Source organism: Triturus cristatus, chromosome 7 (genome assembly GCF_964204655.1).
Source record: "Triturus cristatus chromosome 7, aTriCri1.1, whole genome shotgun sequence".
NCBI classification, from domain to species: Eukaryota; Metazoa; Chordata; class Amphibia; order Caudata; family Salamandridae; genus Triturus; species Triturus cristatus.
The window spans coordinates 1,859,603,191-1,859,627,179 of NC_140590.1; the positions used below are offsets into that span (position 1 = coordinate 1,859,603,191).

The 23,989-nt window shown below is 46.8% G+C and overlaps 1 protein-coding gene across 1 annotated transcript in view; it reads right to left on the reverse strand.

Annotated features, from left to right (window-relative positions):
- The window catches only part of LOC146813490 (uncharacterized), a 106,689-nt gene that overhangs the window by 59,132 nt on the left and 23,568 nt on the right, over nt 1–23,989 (reverse strand). Inside the window, 2 exon segments of the mRNA XM_085615435.1 lie at nt 15,582–15,766; nt 22,831–23,509. Coding sequence (XP_085471561.1) covers nt 15,582–15,766; nt 22,831–23,509 — 864 coding nt within the window.

The following is a 23,989-nucleotide window of genomic DNA, read 5'->3' on the forward strand; positions in this document are numbered from 1 at the left end:
TTTTCAAATGATGGCCTGCCATTGGAAATGGGGTTTTGTAGCTGCTACCCTTTCTCCTTTTCGTCCGCCTGATCCAGACAGGGTTGTCTGCTTTGCGGCTGTAGCAAAGCACTTTCTTATCTTTATGGGGCCATGTGTTTCTAATTAGAAACACGTGGCCCCATAAAGACAAGAGATCGATGCTTGTTTCCATTTCTCGCTCAGTCTTATATTGCAGTGCTCTTTCCTCTTTTTCATTCTTACCCGTTTTCCACTTTTCTACCTTCTTTTCTGTTTTTTGCCTGATCTTTCTTGGAGAGATTGGTTATTTTGTTTGTGATGACGACACTAATATCAAAGCAACACTTTAAAATGCAGAAAAGACCCAACAAATGTAATGTGGAAATGTGATTAAAAAACACTTAAAAACTCAAAGTCTATTTCTTTTACCCAAGGAGGTGCTTCATTTTAGTGGCCTTTATTTAAAATGACAATTCCGAAATAACGAACGCTGAAACAGTCATACCACCCACCTCCTACCCAGGACGCCATTAGTGAAGCAAGAGGCAAGTCAGTTTTCGTGCCTCTACATCGGTCTATATCGTTACCATAGATGTAGCAAAATTGTAGTCAGGGAGACAGAAATTACGATAAAAGCCAATGTATGGCTACATTGAGCACCAGCATTTATCAGATTATGCAGCAATATATGTCAAATTATTTAGCACAGTGCCGTGGGGGTAACTCTTCACTATTTTCGCATTTTAACACACACTTATGGTATTTGTCAAAAGTGTCACCGCATTAGTACAATTATAACACCAGACTAGAGCAGTCAGCACGTGAAAGGAGAACAGCTGATCTTACAGATGGTGGGCCACGCTCAGCACTATAAGTATCGCTTTTTTTTACCATCATTATCCCATGTGCTTGTAAAGGGCACAAAAAAAAACTGCTCACCAAGCAGATGAATTAATCACATATACTTCGGACTTATAGAGGTTCCTTCCTCATATAGAAGCTTGGTCAGAAGTGAGGATACAAGATGAAAGTGGCAAATTATGGCTTGGAATCTTTCCCGAAAAACTAGACCAATGTTTGAAAAAAAAAACATATGGGTTTAGAGGGTTACATGATTTCGAGAGAATTGCAGAACCACAATAAGACTATTAAGAAGACAGAAAAAGTCCAATAAGTGGTGTAATAACTAAAGGGAGACGGTGTTTAACGGATTTCCGGTTACACTGTGGGGCGTTTCAATCAGGGCCGGTCTAGGCTAGCATAGATCTCTGTTTCAAACAATGGACACGATCAATGCTTGTCTGTAAATGCCCCCTCAGGCGGGCTCTCGACCTCGGCTTTGTCTGCAGATTAGGGCGATAGGGCTGACTGTGGCCCCGTGCTTTGGCGACATTTCAGGGGAGGAGAGGTTGCAAGCAGGGGAACGTCGGGAGCTATTAACTCAGCCGTGCTCGCTTACTGTACATAATGTGTTAAAAGGAGCTGAGAAGATGAGAAGAAGAACGAACGATAGATCCGCAGTTTTCAAAGAAACTTTGGGGCATATCAGTAAGGGCCGGCAATAATTATCGCTCAGCGCGAGGATAATTATCGCTGGCTAACGCTGAATTTTATCGCTGAGAAAGCGTGCTATCAGCAACGCTTATCTCAACAGCGATAAAATTCCAGGCACAAGCTGCCAAATGTGCGATTATCGCTGGAAATGCGGGTGGGCTCCGATCGGTCCGCTCCTCACCACCGGGCACGGCGGCAGGCTCGACGGGGTCTGGGTGGGCACCCGACTTCCTCGCCGTCTCTCTGGGGCGGCATGCACGCCCGCTGGTCTTCGGTGCGGGGTGGGCTCCCGGTCGCCACAGGACACGCTGCGGGCTCTGCCTCGCCCCGCAGGCTTCTCGGCGCGTTGCGCCTTCCCACAGGGGGGGAGGGTGCCCTCACTGTGGGCAGCTCTCTCTCTCTCTCCCTCATTTCTCCTTGCGCAGATCGAAGGCTGCACACGCGGGGTGGAGTACCCGCCTCGTCGCCAGTGTGATGTTGGGCCCTAGGCCCCCATGCTGGGTGGAAATGACTGACGCTGACACTTAGTTAGGGTAGTGGGTAATGGCCACGAGCACGTGCGCTCGGCCCTTTTATTGACCGCGTCACCTGACCCAGTGACGTCGGTGGTGGGTGGGTGTACAGTGTAGTACATCAGGTTAGAACACTAGAACGTGTCCATGCACGGACACTACACCGCCCTCTACCTTTTGTTATGCTGCAGTAAGGCGCGGCGTTCTAGGAAGGGCAGAGAAGGAAAAAAAACACTCGGTCTCTTTTCTTTCATGCCCAGAGAAAGCAAGGACAGTGTCCATTAGCGCTTAACAGAGTTTGTCAGTTAAAGCGATACTTTCTTTTTATTTTCTTTCTTTGAACAATATTGTTTTCCCAGGGTGAGGAAGTGCCCCATTCCTAAAGGGACTGCAATACCTGGTTGATGGGTGTAGTGGAAACGTTTAATATGATCGTTTTCAACTGTTTTAATTATTTTAGCTTATAAAAGGCGGCTCTGTGTTCGAGGATGTGGTCTTTTTTAAACCAAACTGCTTACATTTTGAAAGGAAATAAGCAATGGACATTGAAACGGGTCCCTTCCTGGTCCTGTAGCCATGTCCTGAACTTTTTAGGCAAAATCATTCACTGATTTCTGAATGAGTTTAAAACCGTTAAGGTAACCATGTTCAGCCTTCATGACCAGTCCACCAGGCCACACTCCTGACAGAGCTCATTCCGATGCTACACCTTAAAAGGCCCGATAGACCTTAGAAGCCCTGGTGTCTTAGCACCCGCAGGTGGACCCTAACAGTGGCAAGTGTGAGTTAACCTTGAAGGCCTGTCCACCACCATCCTTACTGCAGTTCACCTCCAGTCTTGCGAGCAGGCATATGAAGAAGCACATCCTAGATCGACAGTGACTCTGTCACTGAGGTTACAAGACCCTTGAGGCCAGTCCACCTCACCCATTGGCCTTTTTCAGCAGTAGTAGTGCAACTTACCAGGGGTTAGCAATGTAGGATTTGCATGCACACCAAACTTAGGGGGTGATTACAATAGCGGTGGGACCGCCACGTCGCCCCGTAGGTGGCGATCCCACCGCCATCGGTGACTCCATCACCGTCTGCCATATTACAATGGCGGGTGGTTCCCTGGCGGTCGGAAAGACCAATCGCCACGCACTCGATGGGCTCCTTGAGCCCGCCAGTGCGGCGGAGGGGCTCATGGTTCTTACAATGCTGGTGGTAGGGATTACAATGTCCCTTACCCGCCAGCCTATCCATGGCGGTTCACCCAGCATGGAAAAGCTGTCCGAAAGGGACATTGGGGGCCCGTAGCAGGCCCCTTAACCCCCGGCCCCCAGACATGGTACCTGGGGGGCACCATAGGTGCTCCCCTACATATCACTGCAGCATGGGGCAGGTACTGCATCGTGCCTGCCACGTAGTGCTGTGATATGTAACATGTCCCTTTTTTACATTGCGTCGGATGATGCAGCCAGCAGTACCTGTTCCAATGTAAAAGATAGGCACTGCAAACGCCGTAGTGGTGGTCGCATTGTAATGCCTATGGTGGGGCCACCACCTTGAAGGCCAGCGGTCCCATTCCCCCGTTCGATGGCGGACGGACTGAAGTCCGCTTGCCATCGTAATCAGCCCCTAAGTTTGCAAACTTCATGGTCTCTGCTTCATGCACAAATACTTTTAACATGTGCAGCCTGCTTTCAGGCCACTAGAGTTATGCAGCAATGAAGGCTAAAATGATGTCGAAGTGTTGACAAAATTATGCAACAATAAAAAGGCTGCAGCGTAATGCGGTACATTTTATGATACTGTTAGCGGGTCTGTAAGAACAGGCGCGACTCCTTGTGTATTAAGAATAGTATTTATTCTATGGAGTACTCGTTTCCTCCTGGATGCAAGTATACAGGCAAAATAAATCAAAGAAAGGAACAATGGTTTTGGGCTCCAGGTATCCTGCCCCCTGTTAGCGGCGTCTTCAATGCGTCTCTTTGGGGTCGAAGGCAGAGCGGGGTGTCTGACCTACCTAATCTGTGTAGGAGCGGCCCCGTGTAGTAAGTGCGATGTAGTATTTTCAATTGAACTAGTTTTAGTCTAGAGGGTATTGCCACCTCTCTTGGGGATGCAAGTGCCTCCAGTCTGCGTCATCCAATTGTCCCACCACTACCTCCCATCGTTCCTTAAGGGTTGTCGTAGGGTCTGGCTGATTGTTGATTATTTTGCGGTATGTTTGAGTGATGGCTTTTTTGTATAGTCGTTCCGTTAGAAGTCTGTCCTCTAATGGTGATGACTCTGGCAGTTGTGTGTCTGGTGGGATTGCTGCCCTGAGAGCATGCCTAATCTGCATATATCTGTAGGATTCCGAACGTGCCAAGCCATAGGTGGCTTCCAGCTGTGCAAACGGGACCACTAGTGGGCCACTTTTGCAACTTGAGTAAAAGTCCACCAATCGGTCTCCCTAATGAGCGACCACGTATATCTTTAAGCGGCTGGATGGTATACTTGTTAACAGTCCTTATTCTGTAATACAATCTGTGCCGTGGCTCAACGTTTTGGTCAGAAGCTTGTGGCCGGCGCTATCTAATGTTGGAGATGCAAAATACCAAGGCTGCGCAGTCTTGATTCCACCTACTACTACTTTTATCCACCACAAAAGAATCCCTACCTCTTTATCTCACTCTTGTCTATTGTTTTTCGTCCTGGCTTTCTTTCTTTGTCACTGTTTTTCTGTCTTTTTTCTACAACTATCCAGGGGTGTAGCTTGGGCAGTACCATTGGGGGATGCGAGCTTCAGATTTCCTGACATTCACGCTGGCATATATTGTTAAAATACATTATACGACAAGCAGGGAACATGAGAGGGGCTCAAGAGGCAATGGAAAGGGAGAGGAATCCAGATTGGTAGGAGTACTAAGGGACACAATATTTTGTATAAAATAATAAATATTTTTAGGGCTTTCAAAACCGATGAAAGAGTGTGTGTGTGTTTTTGTTAGCGTGTGCTTGCAAAAATCTCAGGTGAAATCAGACAGCCACCTCACTTTATCCGAAAGAAGGAACCTTTACTCAAGTATCCATCGGAAATACATTTATTAGGTGGGGTGTAACACCCCACACACCCCCTTGAAGCTACACCCCTGCCACTATCTTTCGCTCTTTTGTGTGTTTCGCTCTTTTGCTCTGGGTCAAAGTTTGATGAGAAAAAATAAGTGCAGGTCCCCAAAAATGAATGCAGGTGGGCCCCACCTGCAGCCAGCGGCTCAAGTATAGCACTGCTTGCTTCCGCCCATACAGCTGGTGAGCTTAGACCCAACAGTGGACAACAAATACTAGATCTGATGAGGTCTACTGCAATTCATAGCAGCCACAGTCTGCACACTAATTTGAGTTAGACATTTTTTTAACTTTCATTAATTTTAATAAATCAATCAATTAATAGATTTGCAGAGAAGAGGAAGAGGTCTGTAGATGAAAGGGTAGCTTGTTCCATTTCTTCGCTGCTAGGTAGGAGAAGGAGAGACCGCCGGATCTGCTACATCGGATGCGGGGGTGAGGGTTGGAGAAAGTGGTGGTATGCCTTGCACACCTCATCTTTTAGGTCCTGAAATGCTGGGTCTTCCCCCCCCCCCTGTTATGTTATGTTATGTTCGGTGCCATTTGTAAAGCGCACTAACGCCGAAGCTTCCTGGCGCTGCTAGACAGGGAAGGAGAAAACGGAATACAGAGCAACCTAACATAGGGGTGGGAAGAGATGGGTCTTTAAGAGTTTTCTGAATGAAAGAAGAGAGAGGGAAGATTTGATAGACAGAGGGAGGGAGTTCCAAAAAGTAGGGGCCAAATGAGAGAAGCGGCGACCACCAAATTTCTTGGTTTTGTTTTTAGGGATAATTAGTAAGTCATTGCGGGCAGAACGAAGATTGCGTGTGGGGCGGTAGGGTCGGATGAGGGAGTTGAGAAACCCTGGACTGGGGCAGTGAAGACATTTAAAGGTGAGACATGCCACCTTAAAGGCGACCCTTTGATTCATTGGGAGCCAATGGAGGCTGTGAAGCAGGGGTTTAGCGGATTGCCATCTAGGTAATCCGTGGATCAAGCGGGCTGCCTGATTTTGTACGACCTGAAGGCGGTTAAGCAGATAGAGTGGGAGACCGTGGTAAATAGAGTTGGAAAAATCAAGACGAGAGAGTACAAGTGAGGTGACAGATTGAGTGAGTGCCGCAGAGGGGAGAAGGTGACGGACTTTACGAATCCTCCGAAGTTGGAACATGCATGATGAAATTACCGCTCCAACTTGGGCTTTGAGGGAAAGTTCAACGTCGATAATTACACCCAGACTTTTTATTGTTTTAGCTGGGGTAGGAGGGGAACCAAGCTCCGGCGGCCAGAACTGAGGGCCCCAATGGGTGTGGCTTAGGCCGGGGAGAAGGAGCTCAGTTTTTCCTGGGTTCAATTTTAATTGATTCTGGTCCATCCAGAGTTGTATGTGGATCATTACTGCGTGGAACGTATTGATAGCTAGTGGGGAATTAAGTGAGAAAACGAGCTGCAAATCATCAGCATAATTGAAGATTGTGATGTCCCATTTGAGGAGGGATTGAATCAGTGGACGGAGATACAAATTAAATAGAAGCGGAGAGAGGGAGGAGCCCTGGGGGACTCCACAGGGCGTAGAAGATTTTTTGGCCGTATAAGGGCCCAGGCGAACTGCCTGTGTTCTTCCAGTAAGGAAGGATCTGACCCATTCGAGAGCAGGGCCTCGGATGCCAGCCTGCCCGACACGGTGGAGAAGGATGTTATGGTCCACCGTGTCGAACGCGGCGGACAGATCCAGAAGGACGAGGGCTTGGGGATTCCCGACGTCAGCGTTGCTCCTGAGAGTATCAAGAACTGCCAGAATGACCGCCTCGGTCGAGTGGGCAGGTCGGAAGCCCGCCTGGTTAGGCTCGAGGTACTGGGAAGATTCAACAAAGTTTGATAGGCAGCGGGTGACATGGGCCTCCAAGATTTTAGAGAAATAGGGAAGGAGGGAGATGGGACGATAGTTCGATGGCTCGGCAGGGTCAGCACCCGGCTTCTTAAGAAGGGGCACTAAGATGGCCTCCTTAAAAGAGGTGGGGACACTGCCACTGGTGAGTGATCTATTGAGTAAGTGTAAGATGCTATCTGGCAGATTAAGGCAGATGCTACGCAGAACATAGGGAGGGCAGCAATCATTAGGGGAGCCCGATTTCACACGGGTGGCAAGTTCCGCTAAGGAGGTCGTGTCTAAGACAGGAAAGGAAGTGAAGGTCAAGGTGTTATTGAGGGAAGGGTCCAGAGGAGGAAGCTGGGCGGGGGGAGGGATAGATTTTTTTAATTTTGATGACTTTTTCCAAAAAAAAGGAGTTCAAAGTATCACAGGTGGCCTGAGTAGGGGTCTGAGCTGGAAGAGATCTTTCATCAGTGGTTAGCTCGTTTAGAACTCTGAACACTTCCTTGGATTTATTTGTAGCTGAAGCAATCCTATTGGAGAAGTGTTCCATTTTTGCTGACCTAATAGCAGATTTATAGTTATTACGTGTGGCCAGGTAGGCCTGTCTGGCTGAGTCAGAATAGTCGCGCCTCCAAGTGCGTTCTGACTGGCGAGTTTTTAATTTGAGTCTTAAGGTCGTCGGAGAACCACCTGTGAGAGTACCGATGCCTGGTACAAGGGAAAGTGACCATGGGGGCGAACTGGTCGCTGGCGGACTCCAGCCAGGAACCTATTTCCTGTTCCAGATGATCGATGTCGCTGGAAGGGTGAGGATCGGGACAAGTTTCGATAAGGGCGGAAAGAAAGCCCTGGGCATCATAGGTGTTCCATTTTCGTGACTGTCCCCCGGCCATTAGGGGAGTGAAAGTCTGGCCGGTGACTGTGATGGTAGTATCCACCAAGTGGTGGTCAGACCAGGTACAGGGGAGAATAGCTGGTGAAGACAGGGCCAGATTACAGGACCAAATCTGGTCTAAAATATGGCCCTTGATATGGGTAGGATGAGAGACATGCTGAGTGAGGTTCAGGTTCGCAAGAGTCTCAAAGAGCTCAGTGGCGTGAGGACCAGCATTGGGGTTGTTGAACCAATAATTTAGGTCACCGAAAATGGCGAAGTCAGAGTGCACTGTTAATAACGCGGATAGTTGTTCACTCAGGATGAAGGGGAAGGAGGGCATCGAGTGGGGAGGTCGGTATAATAGGAGAAAGGTGAGGGTGCCAGTGTCGGTTTGTACACTAAAAAGTAAATTCTCAACCCCCGGTAAGACAAGGGAATTAGAGGAGATAGAGGTAAGACGTTTAGATATAATGGCTGCCACCCCTCCCCCTGGCCGGTCGTCAGGGCGGTCGGTATGGAGAATGTAGTAATCAGGGGGGAGGGCTGCCAGGATATCAGGGAGAGCCTCGGAGGTTAGCCAGGTCTCCGTAAGCAAGAGCAGGTCGGTGTTGGAGTTAGACAGGAGTCCTCGGAGTGTTTCACTAGCGAGCGGGTGTTTAGGTAGAGTACCCTGATTGAAGTGGAGCTCCTGCTAGGCGTACCTGGGGGTAGATGTCCATCTAAGCAGAGTTGGTTATGGCGCGAGATGCCAAGGGCAGTTGTACGTCGGATGGCGGTAGGGGGAGCCGTAAATGCGGGATATTGAAGATCCCTAAGGGATTGGGCTGAATAAGTGATGGGCGGAACAGAGTGCCATGCCCCATGGCTCGGTCTGGCGCGGACGAGCGCAGACGGGCTCGCTTTAGGCGCGCCTTCAGCGCGCAGACGGCGCGCCCGCTGCGCTCCTCCGCTGCGCGTCCGAGAGATGCACATTATTTATTGGGAGTGAAAGGATGGCGTGGGGGGCGTGGCCTCGCAAGGGGGCGTGGCCTCGGTCCTCGCCGAGCTGGCGGCGGGAAAAGCTTGTGGGGGCTGCGGCAGCGAAACTCGGCTGCGCAGGAAATCAAAGAAGCCAAGAAGCAAGTGCACACAGGTAAAGTGACAATAAAGTTTTTTAAAAATAAGTTGTAGAACAAGTTAAAAAAGCTCTCGGCTTTCCGCCTCAAGAGCACAGTCTGTCTGGGCTGCGAGCGCTAGCAATCAGCGCTTTTGAAGGGTGGCGTGGGGGCGTGGCTTCACAGGGGGGCATGGCCTCGCAAGGGGGCGTGGCCTCAGTCCTCGCCGAGCTGGCGGCAGGAAAAGCTTGTGGGGGCTGCGGCAGCGATAACTCGGCTGCGCAGGAAATCAAAGAAGCCAAGAAGCAAGTGCACACAGGTAAAGTGACAATAAAGTTTTTTAAAAATAAGTTGTAGAACAAGTTAAAAAAGCTCTCGGCTTTCCGCCTCAAGAGCACAGTCTGTCTGGGCTGCGAGCGCTAGCAATCAGCGCTTTTGAAGGGTGGCGTGGGGGCGTGGCTTCGCAGGGGGGCGTGGCCTCGCAAGGGGGCGTGGCCTCGGTCCTCGCCGAGCTGGCGGCGGGAAAAGCTTGTGGGGGCTGCGGCAGCGAAACTCGGCTGCGCAGGAAATCAAAGAAGCCAAGAAGCAGGTGCACACAGGTAAAGTGACAATAAAGTTTTTTAAAAATAAGTTGTAGAACAAGTTAAAAAAGCTCTCGGCTTTCCGCCTCAAGAGCACAGTCTGTCATACACGTCCTGCAGTGAAATACCTAGTTGTGTATTGCAAGTACATGGGCATTACTCCTTTCGCAGATGGACCACGCAAACCCAGTGTGCCCTGCGTACACACACAGGTCAGCACTATCTAAAAGCAGCTTTCAGGAAATGGCAACTCACTGTTATCCTGAGAGCATGTAACAGTTGCAGCCTGATAGACAAAAAAAGCACAAAAGCTGTGTACTGGAGGATGTCTGTAGCATGGCAAGGAGCAGACCTGTGGAAAGAATTCCATAGCTTGTTACAAGCATGGTCAGGTTGGGGAATCTTTGAAGATAATGTGCTCTTTTGGTATGTTTTAAAAGAAATCTGCTGAACTAAGTGCACAAAATAGGCACTTAACTAAGTAAAATGTGACTCTTAAATCAGGAGTGGTGAAATTGTATGTTTGCAAGGTACACATTATGAATACAGAAATTACACCAGCCTGGCTGATGTTTAGGGTTAGGACAGGATTCTGGTCATTCCAGGGTTGGGCAGCTTGAAAAAGTAGGGGAACACTCACAAACGCATATGTTTAGGGGTATTCACATCAGTCGGGGGCTCTAGTCATGAGGAAGCTTGCACCAGCCCATTTCTCCTGTTAGCGCTGCCTAAAACAGAACCAAATTACTAACCATGAAAGTGGGGAGAAGATGTGGCCGAATGGCCAGAGCTACAGACTTCGATAGCTAGGGAACCAGGTTTGAGTCTCGGTGTCAGCTCAACATCCTGTGATTCTGAGCAAATCACTTGATCTCCCCGTAAATGAGTGTGTCCTTAACTGGTGCACATGAAAGGCAGCTAGTGTTGATAATTAAGTTTGGTGCTGAGCACCGGAAACCACTGGCTCAAATTAAGCACTGATTAACATAACCCTTCCATCTAATTTCCCATTCTGAAAACACGTAAATTTGCTACTGTCAATAGCAGCAGTAAGTTCAATTCCAGGCTGGAAATGATAAAGGAGCATCCACATATTTCATGCGAGAATAAGAAACTTACATGTCCTAATGCATGTGTGCCACAATGATTCATATATTAAGTTCACCAACTAGAGTAAAATTATTTCTGGGGTACTTTGGGAATCCTGTATCAGAAAATTGTTCGAGTTACACAGACCCAATCTGCGAGAGCAGAATTTAGACTGTTTTACCAAGCTCTTGTATATGAGGCTTCAGAAAGCCTTCATGTCAGCCGACATCTGGCACCTGCGATCCTCTGTGGAACGCCGTGACACTGAAGCGGGCAGGTGAATGCACAAAAAGTGAGGAAAAGTAAGTTCTAATATTACTATTATATGTTTTTAGAAAGCATTCAAGGTAAAGTATAATGTTCTGGGCACATTCTGCATTTTGTGTTGAATTACTACAGATGTAAACGAAACGCTCTGCTTAGGTTTGTGTATCTTTTGTTCGCTCAGCCCTACTGTCCTGCGTCTCATGCTGCCTATGAGAGGCGACACCGGTATAATTATATAACTCAATCACCATTAGCTACTTATCTTTTTTTCAAGTGAGTCATTTTGTTTTTAGGAAATCACTTTAAGTAAACACACACAGTATGTCTGTCAGCTTGCTGTTCAATTAATCTCAGTTTTATGAGCTGAGCTTATCCACATGTTTTTAGGTCAAGCCTACAGCGCATGCGTTGTCTGCAAGACCTGCTGTGGTCAATAAAGGCCTTTACTCCCGCCTCCGTCTTCTGACTAGTTCAGGCCAGTGTGGCTCTTATTAGCTGTCACCTAACTGGTTCAGACAGCAATAAGTCACTTCTGTTTTTCCTCGCAGGAGCACCAGCCAAGTACTGTGTTATTACGTTTGCACTGCTCTTCTGTTCTTTTGGCAGAACTCTTTTTGCTTTTGCGCCCATCACTTTTTGCCCATGGTCTCGTTCACTCCGTCTCTCCCAGGGCAGTCCCTTCAGTTTTTAGAACGGAGGATGGCGGTCTAGGCTGCAAGTGCATTTCTGCTGTTTCCTCAGCCATTTATTTTGTGCATCTGGAGCGAGTAATTGAGTGAGTCACATGCTGCCAGGGAAGAAAGTGATAGGCAGACGAGCCCAGAGTGGGGGCAGCACCTCGGAGCATGAGAGATCAGCTGTTAGACGTTCAACGCAGGCAGCATGCGAGGCGAGGGGACACCGTGCACAGCTCCCATTCCCCAGCCTCATAAGGTGTTTTTACTGGTAGTACAGAAAATAGGTTTGCCTAACACGCCTCCAGTAATCCATCATAAAATGTGCCATCATCAGCATACACTTCAAGTATGTGCGGACCCGAGATATCGGTGGAGAAGTGAGAACATTCTACCCTATCACTTCCTTGATTAGAAGCTTTCACTGTTGTCTCCCGAGTGGCACAGGTGTTCCTATGACATATGCGGGAGGTCAGCCCCTGCTTCCCCACACGTTGAATAAGCGATTCTCTTTTATAGGGATCGAAAGCCCTACTAATTATTGAGATGGGTAAATGCAGACATTACGCTAATTATTATCTTAGATCCTCATAATGCCTAATTTATACCTTACCTGAAAATTAAATGGAGATGTACAATGAGCTTGACTTGAGAGCTGGTGAGGGATGCCTTTTTAGGTCGAGCCTGGCCAGCGCATGCGCTGCTCTGATTAGAGTATGTAATTAAAGCCCAGTCCGCTCTCCCCCCAAATTTGTCGTTGGCTTGTGTCATAGACCTTCGTAAATGCTGGCTTCTGATTCGTGAATAGGCTTGTTAGTCCCTTACTACCTCCTTGTCATTTGTAACCTCCCATGAGGATTGGTCCTTTCACTTCGGTTGTTACACTGTACATCTCTGCACTATTTTCTTTAATAAGTTCCTCCTACTGCAGGCACAACATGCTCTCCTGCAACATTCAATGTGCCATTCGCCCTTTCACTTTCCAAGCAGCTTGGAACAATGGCAGCTACTCCTTTAAAATAAAATAGGTCTCGCATTTACAAGAGTTTGACCTATTGGCATTGTAAAGGACAATGCCTTTTGTTTATGTGTTAATAAAAAGCATTGTTATTTACAATGCCAAAAGCTTAAACTCTTGTAGATGCAAGACCTATTGCATTGCAAATGCTTGTTTTATTAACTAAGTCATTATTGGCATTTGAATAACATATATGCATTTAGCATTAGTAAAGAACAGATTACAGTTACAGCGTCTGATAGTCACAGTTATGGGGTCAAGTGTGGTTGTCAGAATAATACAGACATACATGAGCCTTAATTAAAAATATAATAATTAAACATGTGCGGTTTCTGACTGCAGGCGTTCGATAAACATAGATTCACATGCCAAGAAGAAAACCAGCAGCTAGCTCACACAATTAAAAGTACATAAGGGCCATATTCCCATGAGAGGGAAGCACCCTCCGCTATAGAAAGGGGGGATCGCCTAAGCAGGTGGGGGGGACCTTCATCAGGCCTCATGGGGTAAGAGAGAGGGTGGAAAGCATCCCAGATGGGGTAGTACCGGCGGTGAAAAGGCACAAGAAAGGGGGAGTGGTGCTTAGCTGGGCGGGCTGATGTTACCCCCTGGGTGACAGGAGCCCACTGCCGAGACACACAGCGCCCCTTGGGACCTACAAACCCCTGTAAACAGCTGAAGGGCAGCACTAGGACTTGGGGTTCACAGGGGTCTCTAGTCAAATTTGGCTTCCGCTGCAGACGAGTGCCGATACCAGCCAGGGGGTCTGGCCATGTCCTGCGGTGAGCCTGCGCAGCCCATCTCGCTCGGCTAGTATTCCAGACGCAGGTCCATGAGCCATGGCTGTATAGAGGAGGAAGGGGAGATTTCCAACCCATGGCTGTATAGAGGAGGAAGGGGAGATTTCCAACCCATGGCTGTATAGAGGAGGAAGGGGAGATTTCCAACCCATGGCTGTATAGAGGGAGGAAGGGGAGATTTCCAACCCATGGCTGTATAGAGGAGGAAGGGGACACTTCCAACCCATGGCTGTATAGAGGAGAAAGGGGAGATTTTCAACCCATGGCTGTATAGAGGAGGAAGGGGAGATTTACAACCCATGGCTGTATAGAGGAGGAAGGGGAGATTTCCAACCCATGGCTGTATAGAGGAGGAAGGGTAGATTTCCAACCCATGGCTGTATAGAGGAGGAAGGGTAGATTTCCAACCCATGGCTGTATAGAGGAGGATGGGGACATTTCCAACCCATGGATAATTGCTTCTTGGCCAGGACGAGGGCCAGGCAAATGAACTTATTGAGGGGTTTATGCTGAACAGTTCATGTGGTAATCCAAAGAATACAATGTAGTACGTTATTCGGTAAGCTGGAACCCAATATCTCCGAGGTATGGGTGAGTACCTCATCCCAATATATACTGAAGGAGGGACACTCCCACTTCATATGTATAAAATCTGCCTCAGCTGATGCACAGTTTGGGCAGGCACCCCGGGTCCGTCTTAACTTTGCAGGGGTGAGATAAGTATAGTACAGGTAGTTAAACTATGTATACTTAAGTCTAGCATTGGTAGAGATTGCCTTGGCGATCCTTATACATTGTTCCCATTGCCTATCCGTGCTAACCTTGTGGGTGAGATAAGTATATTACAGATAGTTAAACTATGTATGCTTAAGTCTAGCATTGGTAGAGGTTGTCTTGGCGATCCCTATACATTGTTCCCATTGCCTATCCGTGCTAACCTTGCGGGTGAGATAAGTATAGTACAGATAGTTAAACTATGTATACTTAAGTCTAGCATTGGTAGAGGTTGTCTTGGCGATCCCTATACATTGTTCCCATTGCCTATCCGTGCTAACCTTGAGGGTGAGATAAGTATAGTACAGGTAGTTAAACTATGTATACATAAGTCTAGCATTGGTAGAGGTTGTCTTGGCGATCCCTATACATTGTTCTTATTTTCTATCCGCCAGGGGCGTGTCTAGTGTTGTCTGCCAGTACGTTTTCAGCGATTGAGGTGGCATGGCATTATCCATACATAGGGTGCCATACAAGTAAATAATGGCCTGCCTTGACCCCTTCTTATGTGAGCAGTGTTTGCAAGAAGTGCGAGGTCTCTGGCTCATCATGAGTTCTATGCCAAACCCGGGGTAGCTGTTTCGTGAGTCCTGCATAGATTAGAAAGGTCGGGGACATACAATAGGCCTCTACCAGGTCTTCAAACGTGCGCAGGAAATTGTCATTGAATAAGTCCCCCCAGGTAGTGAGGCCCGCCTCTGTCCATTGGGTTACCTCCTGTCACAGATAGAGCGCAGCGCTACCAGGCATCCGACTGAGGGGCAGGTTGGCGCATAGGGCGTGCACGAGTGATGTTTGGTGGTGTAGGTGGTCCTGCAGGCTCTAGCTACAGGCATAAGGATCTTACGTTCTCCTCTAGGAAACAATGCTTCAGAGCCCAGCAACAACTGCAATACCTCCAGCGCGGATGGTCTCCCGAGCCACTGCCCCAACTCCGACACAGCGGAACCAGCCAGTCAACATGCCGCCACTGACCCTAGGCCACCCTCGCTCAAAGAGGCATGCAGTTTAGAGAGCACCACCCAGTGTCTCCCTTCACCCCATATCAATGTGATCAAAAGTGAACGGAGTTCCATAAAAAAAACCTTGGTCAATAACACATGTATGGCAGAGAAGAAGCAGTCTCGGAAACACCAACATTTTGAAAATGGCTATACGGCCCATTGGAGATAGCGGGCAGTCAGTCCAAAATTGCATAGACATCCATATAGCTGTTAGTGCCCTTTCCTGTGTTGCTATCTATCAGATCTTCATCCGAGTGATACACTCACAACCCCAAGTATTTAATGATGTCACAACTCCAGAGTGGGGGGGTGTTGGGGAAGCACCTTCTTTGGTCATCTGTAGTCACTGTCAGGGGTAAAAACTGAGATTTGTCCCAGTTTACCCTGAGTCCAGATGCCTCCCCAAAGAGGAGTTGGAGATCGATGAGGCGTGATTTGATGTCCACTTCATCTCGAAAGTACACTAGGGCATCATCTGCATAGAGGAAGACTCTTTGCCACCTGTCCCTGACTTGGATACCCAAGTCTGGGGCCCTGGCATGGAAGGCACATGCCAACGGCTCCATGGCTAAGACAAAGATAATCGGTTATAGGGGGCCGCACTGTTGAGTATCCTGCTCGATGTAAAATTGGACCGATATAGTGGCACCTGTATTTACCCTGGCCAGCGCTCATGTTATGTTAATTAGTTTCTAACGTGCTCGATTACCCGAAGGTGACTTGCCACTGGCTTGGATGGCATGTAAGGTAAACCTAAGAGAGAAAAGCTAGTCATAGCCTGAACCTGACGGAGGAAGAACCTACTCATTTTTAAATAACCAGGTTTTTATGAATAGAACTTGCGATGTCGATTGATAAATGGAAGGAGGAAGGCTGTCTGATGTGATCAGACCTATACCCAGAGAACAGGTTAATCACCTATCAGGATGCGGTGGACACATTTGAACTGGGGACAAGGCAATTTCTGCAATATGCCAAGATAGCAGCCATGGCCTGACATTTCCAGAAGCCCCAGAGCACACACGTACATTGGTCACCATGACTGCAATGGCGGGCGGGCGGGCGGAGGCTTGTAACCCACCTATACAGGGCACTGAGGGAAGATAAAAAAGGGCAAGCCACTGAAGGTAGAAGAGACATGGCAAGAAGTTAGTGAGCACATGATAACTGCAGCAGACTGGAAAAAAATTCACAAAAGTGTCCAGAAAGTGTCAGTAGGCAGCATGTTTAAGCAAATACAATACAATATAGTTCATATGACATACCTCCACCTAGGTGGCTACATGCCATAAATGCAACTAGAGACCCGAAATTCTGTTAGAATAAAAATGTCTTAGCTGTGTTGTTTACATATATTGTTTGCGTAAGTTAGCATTCGCGGCACCATTTTAGGTTTGCCCGCCATTTTGAGACATGATCAAAACTAGTCTCTCTCTGTCTCTGCAAGAAGCAGCTTTGGTAATTTTTGGTTTCTTCAAGGTTGGGTCTTGCTGTACTAATGAATACACTGTTCTTATTAGTTCATACCTTTCCCACTAGATAGAGACCTGCTCCCACTAGTCCAGCGATGGACGCAGGCAGAATGACCTTGGCATTGAGATAGTGTGGGCCCGGTCTCAGGATCGAAACTTATCCTTCTGTACTTCCTTTGTGTAGCTGCCTCTATCTGGAAATTTCCAGTCTGGGTGTGCCTTCACTGGTTCTGAATCGTACATAATTTATCACCATGTTTCCTGATGTCAGTCCTCTCTGCAGCTTCCCTAAGCCACTGGTCAAACGGGGCTCTGCTCAAGTGTATCTGAATAAACATATACTCGGTTTGTACTCTCTACTGTCTGACCGACTCTTCATTTGTATGGAAGGCTGAGAGGTGGTGAGAGTGACCCGGGTGACCCCATTCAGGTCACTTCCTTCAGTTGGTGCCTGAACAGGGGCCCCATCGGGTGAGTGGGCCATCTCCTCCTGAGGACAGTTGGAGAAGTCGAGGCCGCTGTCTGGTTGGACAGACGGACCAGGGATCTCTGAACGAGAGAGTTCCTGATCTCGCAGCTGCCCCTTCTGTCCCGCCAGATGGTGCCCCGCCTAGTGGTCCTCGCGACTGGGGTCCTGAATAGCGAAACCCTTGGATCTGACCATTTGGTCAGAAGAGGCGGCAGTGGAGAATACATTTGATTGACCTGTGTGCACCAGGTGGGTTTGTTTTTGGTTCTTTGTGGATATGATCCCATTTCGGTTTGTATTTGGTGTGGTCTGAGGACCTATTTTGATACGAGGCGTTTGTGAACACTTTGCCAGACAACATAAAGAACTTGACCCACTTTTTTAAATGCCTGGATTTAGTAGGTTTTTGTTTTTTTGTTGTCGTTGTTGCTCTGCAGATTGCTTGATTGAAAGAAAGTCAGCCAGCGCCTCCAGAAGGCACTCCAAACTTTGATGTGTATGTGAAGCATGGCCTTGGCCCTATTATGTTTAGTACGCTGTGGCAAAAATATACGAGGGACAATGCCGAGTTGCAGTGGCCATTGACAGGCAGTTTTGTTGAACAAAAAATTGGGTTTCTACAGAAGTTATTTGCGCAAAGAAGTAGACAGTCTATGTTTGATTCTCTTTGAACGTGGCAAAAGGAGGCTAAACAGAGGCTAATGAAAGCAGAGAGAGACCCGGAAGGGGAGAATGCAGAAATCGACTCAGAAAGCTGTAGCACATGATAGAGAGAAACAAGAGATAGGCATTGAACATGAAGATAGGAGGTTTCGATTGAATATTGATAAATCTTATGTGGCCCAAGAAGAAAATGATACGTTTGTGGAACAATTGTTAGATACTCGACCCCCACCCCCATATGCCCCGTAGGGGATATATCCCACTCTTCCCTCACAGGCTCAGCACCCAGTTCTGTCTCTGGTGTTTCTGCTTCTGTTACTGTTGATCAAACTGCCTTGGCCACGGCCCCTCCTCTCCTTTCTTTGTCCTCGCCATCTGTGGCAACTATAACTGTTAGTACCCTTGCCACACTATTGCTTCGGCATCCCTTTCGCCAGCTCTTACAAATGCGACACAGCCGGCAGCAACGTTAGTGCCTACTACCTCTGTTATCACTCCTACTGTGTTCTTCCATTCCCCGACATCACAGAGTAGTGGGACACCAGTACGTGGATTTGAGGATAGAGAGTGGACAATATTTGAGGAACGTATGGGGCGGACGTTAGTCTGATCTGATGTGGGAGATGAGGAGAAAAGAGTAATAGCTAATCAGGCTGCCCAGTGGGCTCGGAATCCCATTAATGGCGTGGAAGATATGTGGAGTGTGATGAAAGATTATGAGCCTTTTGTACAACAGCATGCCCTTAAGCATGTGTCGGCTACTTTGATTGGTCTTTGGGAGCAGTGCTTCAATGATGCAGCACCGCAAATTCCATATAATATTAAGGATCATGTATATGTTACTGATATGGCACATGGCCAAGTTTTTGGTAATGGTGCAACATTGGTTGCTTATCGGGGTAGACTGCTTGAGAAGAGTCCCACCCTGGTATCGCCGTTTCCGATGCAGGAGGTTCATCCAATCTATCACCTTGAAATACCTGAGCTAAGGGATCAGCATAATGCTGTTACTAGACCAGGGGCAGCAGCAGTGAAGTGAAGTCTTGTCTCTTAAGACTCCGTTACCTGATCCTAGGAAGAATCCGACTGCTTATTAAAAAGAGTTGACTGAAGCTGTCTCTTCTACAGTGAAGACCATTGCTGATATTGAAATGTTCTTTGGCTTACTAGTTTTGGTTGATATTTAGAGACAGGTACACACACAGGATCATGCTGCGGAATTGGGTGGTACCTGGGATCAAATTAAAGTATGGAATCAGGAACGGAAACCAGGTGATAAGCCTAGACCAGAGATACTTGCTTTGCCCAGCAGTATCATTACGTATATGCATTCTCTTATTGTATTGTAATTGCATTTATATAGCGCTTACTACCCCTGATGAGCGCTTATTCGGTGAGTAGCATGCTACTCGGGGACCCATAGAGGATTAGTGTTGAATTAGTATAGTGAAACATGCAATTATATTTTAAGTGGTGGATAGGTTAGTCAGTTATTCGGATTTGGAATGATAGCAGAAGGATAGAGGAGGAAAAAGGGTTTGTATTTATATAGCGCTTGTTACCCCTGATGGGGTGTTGAAGCACGCTATTCAGGAAGCCCATTAAAGATTAGTGGTGAATTAATATGGTGAAATATGAAAATAATTTGAGTGGTGGATATTAGTCAGTTATTTGGAGTGAGAAGGATAGCAGAGGGGTAAAAGGGAAGAAAGGTTTGCATTCGTATAGCACTTGTTACCCCTGATGGGTGTTGAAGCGCTTTTCTGGCGAGTAGCACGCCACTCCGGAACCCATAAAGGCTTAGTGTTGAAAATTAGTATAGTAAAATATGAAGTAATTTGAGTAGTGGATATGTTATTCAGTTATTTGGGTAGAGAAGGGTGGGTGGCGGGATAGAAGAGGGAAAGAGGTTTGTATTGCTACCCCTGATGGGGTTTTGAAGCGCAAGTAGCACGCTACTCTGGAACCCGTAAGGATTAGTGTTGAATTAGTATGGTGAAACATGAAAGTAATTTTAGTGGTGGATATGTTAGTCAGTTATTTGGATTGTGAAGGGTTGGGGAGGGGTAGAAAAGGGAAAAGGTTTGCATTTATATAGCGCTTGTAACCCTGATGGGGGTGTTGAGACGCTTTATTGACGAGTAGCACGCAACTCTGGAACCCATAAAGGATTAGTGGTGAATTAGTATAGGTGAATATGAAATTTGAGACGTGAACATGTTAGTCTGTTAATTTTGATTGAAAAGGATAGTGGAGGGATAAAGGAGTGAAGGACTTTTTTTTTTTTAGGTCTTAGCAGTAGGAGGAGGATTTTGGATGAGTAAAAAGGAGTTTTGGATGGGAGGAGTCAGAGGGAAGAGTTTAGAAAGGTTTGTTTTAGGGGATCGGTATAGTAAAAGAGGTGTCAGATGATGCAAGGAGGGGTAGAGTAGGAGAGAGTCTAGAAAGGGTTATTTTGGGGATCATAGTAGTGGTATGGGGTTTGGGATACATGAGAGAGTGGATGTAGAGGATATATTGATAGATGTTGTCACGTTGGTTCAGTCCTCGGGATCGGTTTGTTGCTTATTGTGGTCCACCTCTCGATCTACCCAAGCCTTGGTAGCCGTAATGGCACAGGTCAGTGGGAGGATCAAGCGAGGGAAGGAAAGGAAGGGGACAGCAGGGAGGGAGATCTGCAAAACACAAGGAACAATATTAGCACCCTTCCGCTTTCCCTAACCTCCTCGTCACAGGGACAATGAAAACTGGTTCTAGTGTTATACCTGTAAAGATAAAGAACGGCCCCCGTATATCAAGACACCTCTACCTCTTAGCGAAGACGTTAAGCATTCGTTTCGATGTGTTTGGCTGCAAGGTGGGATACATATAATAAACAAGAAAATCATAGGGCAACATCACATAGGAACCTGAGCCTGCACAGGGATCTTGCTAATACATTTGACATAGAAAGCAGACGTTCTCCCCAGAACCTACCCCGAAAGAGACTCCACTCTGCCTCACAGGGATAGAGCGTAGTCCGCTACCACTCGGATTATCCCTGTTGAAATAGAGTCACAAGCACAACAATAGAAATGAACGCAGATCAAAAGAATGGTAGAGCTTCACCAAAGCATGAACCTTAGCATCTTTAATTATCCAGGTTACGGCACCATGGATTCAACAATATATATACAAAGCAATACACAAAGATAGGTACATATCCATAGTAAAAATAAATGATTATATACAGAGGGATATGCTGTAAATGTCTGTTTGCGTATGGTGCTTATGTGGGGAAGAGCCAATTCTTGAGTAGTTTTCTGAAGATAAGGTGGTTGTCGGTGGACCTTATGTTGGGGGGGTAAAGAGTTTCATAGTTTGGCTGCTTGAACAGAGAAGGATGTGCCACCCATGGTTTTTTACTTGTATCTTGGGATTTTGAGGCGAGATGCTCCTTTAGAGCGGAGGTTCCTTTGTTGAATGTGTTTGGTGATTTTATTCCTGATGAAGAGCAGTCCCATTCCATGTATTGCTTTGTGGGTGATACAAAGCAGCTTGAACGTAGATCTTCTGGCAACCAGTAACCAATGCAAGGCTTTCAAGGCAGGGGAGATGTGGTCTCGTGGTTTGATATGCAAGATTAGTCTGGCAGCCGAGTTCTAAATCCGTTCTAATCTTTTCATGGTCGTTAAAGATGATCCGTGGTAAAGGCTATTGGCGTAATCGAGTTTGGACAGAACAAGGGAGATGGTAGCTTGGACCTTGTGTGGAAATCCCAAATGAGGGAAAATTCGTCACAGCATTTTTATAGTGACAAAGCTTGATCTAGCTAGTTTGTTCACTTGGGCATTCATCGACAGCGTGGAGTCCATTGTCATTCTGAGGTTTCTTACTTCATTCGATACTTTAGGCGGTGATCCCAGTTCATTAGGCCATTATCCCTTTGAGAAAAGTTGATTGGGACAAGTTATCAGCTTGCCGCCAAAAGAAGGATGAGAGTGTCTCTGATTTAGTTACTCGGATTGGAGGATGGTGATCCAGGACATAGCGGATTCTACCCCGCCCTCTCAGCATGAGCCACAGGAAGGGGAACACCAAGAAATGGTTAAAACTCATAGTCCGGAAGCAGGAGGAGGGGACACCTAAAGACAAAACGTAGGTATAGACTCAAGATATCGATCTGGAAGAAACCGGTAAAGGAGGAAGGGGGCAAGTTGGGAAGGTTGATTAGCTGTCATTTAATATATTTAGGCTGTAACTTGTACCAGAAGCTATTTGCACAGAGATATTGAAACTACAGTGTTACATGTTTGATAAAAGCCTGTATATGAATATTGTCTATGTTTAGAAAATAATAAAGACATTTAAAAAAAAAACCAGGTTTTTATGTCTTTCCTGAACACTAATAGAGCAGGAGATGCTTTGATGTGAAGTGGCAGAGAATTCCAGGCATTTGTTGCCCCCCACACAAACCTTCTGTCTCCCCAAGCAGAACCTTTGAACCTGGGGACAAGGGCACCTTTAGCTGATAAGGACCGTAAGGTCCTGCCTGGCCTATACCATTTGTAGCTCTGTTTGAGAAAAGCTGGGCCTAAATCATTTAATGCTTTGTATGCAAGGCAAAGTACCTTGAAATAATACTGTGTCTTATAGGAAGCCAGTGTAGTTTCTTAATATGTTCAGGAACTGAATGATATTTTGGAATGTTTAGGAACAGACGGCCTGCTGCATTCTGCAAAGTTTGCAGTTTGTTCGGTACGTATTGGTGAGCATTAAGGAGTAGACCAGTGCACTTAATCTAACTTTGTCAACCCTAAAGAGGTAACAAGCGTTTTCTGAAAATGTGCTATGATAATGTTCTGAGGATGAAAAAGGCAACAGAGGTTACTCCATTGACCTGATCAATGTAGCACAGTTTGTCGTCAATTAGAACTCCAAGATTGCGAGTTTTACCACCTGGAGCAGGGAGCTAACCCATTTCCTATGGCCATCGTGAAGTGGTCCAGTAAGAAGTCTGGGCTCCGACCAGCAGCACTTTGGTCTTACCCGAGTTAAGTATAAAACAATTCTTATTCATCCATGTGTTGACCGCCAGCATGCATTCACAGAATCTAAGCTCTGTGTCACTGTCTTTGCTTGCAAGAGAGACGGCAATCTGAATGTCATCTGCGTACAAGGTAAAAGAAAAACCAAAAGTTCTCATTAAATCAGCCAGCGAAGTAACACAGACAATAAAAAGGTTAGGACTAAGCGAAAATCCCTGAGGGACCCCGCATGGAAGGGAGAACGATGGTGAGACAAATTTGTCCAGGCGTACAGCATGTTTGCAACCAGAGAGGAAGGACTTTAACAGGTCCAGCGCTGCTTCAATGATCCCAATGTTGGCTAAGCGATCCATCAGCAACCCATGATTAACAGTACCAAAGGCTGCTGATAGATTTAGCAGGATAAGAGCTACCCCTCCCCCCCCCATTTGAGAGTGCACCTGATCTCCTCCGTAGCCTTTATCAGTGCTGTCTGTGCTGTGGCCACTAAGAAAGCCAAACTGAGTGGCATCAAAGATAATATTGGAGTTAATGTGGTTCACACGCTGTTTGTTGATGATTTTTTCAACAATCTTTGCTGGTAGAGGTAGACAAGAGATGGAACAGTAACTATTTGCATCCTTGGGATCCAGGTTGGAGTTTTCTTCAGAGGGGGAGCACTGAGGCTCTCTTCCAGATCTCTGGACAGGACCCAGATTTAAACATGGGTTGAAAAATGTCTAGAACCTTGGAGGCAATTGTCTCAGCTGCTAGCTTGGCCACCGTTGGGGGGGGCAGGGGTCCAGTGGGGATCCAGATTTAGTGGTATGATCAGTCTTGTGACTTCCTCCAAAAGGGAGGGATAAACTCTCTAAAGATCGTACCCTTATCTGGGGGTTTAGAGTTGGCTGAAACAGTAAGTGTGGAAGGGGTCAAGGAAGAGAATTACTGAAAACAGTTTTGACTTTGTGTAGGAAGAAATTGTCCAGCAAATTACAGAAAGATTGACTTGTAGCGGTCAGATTGTTAGTAGTAACGGTTGTCTGTTTGAAAACCGTTTGTTACAATTCTTTAGTAGAATGCTTAGCTGCTTTTATTTTTTTGGTAAAGTATGCAGCTTTTTCCTTGGAAACCAGAGCTTTACAGGCTACCAGGCAGTCCTTACACGTGGCCTTCTCTCC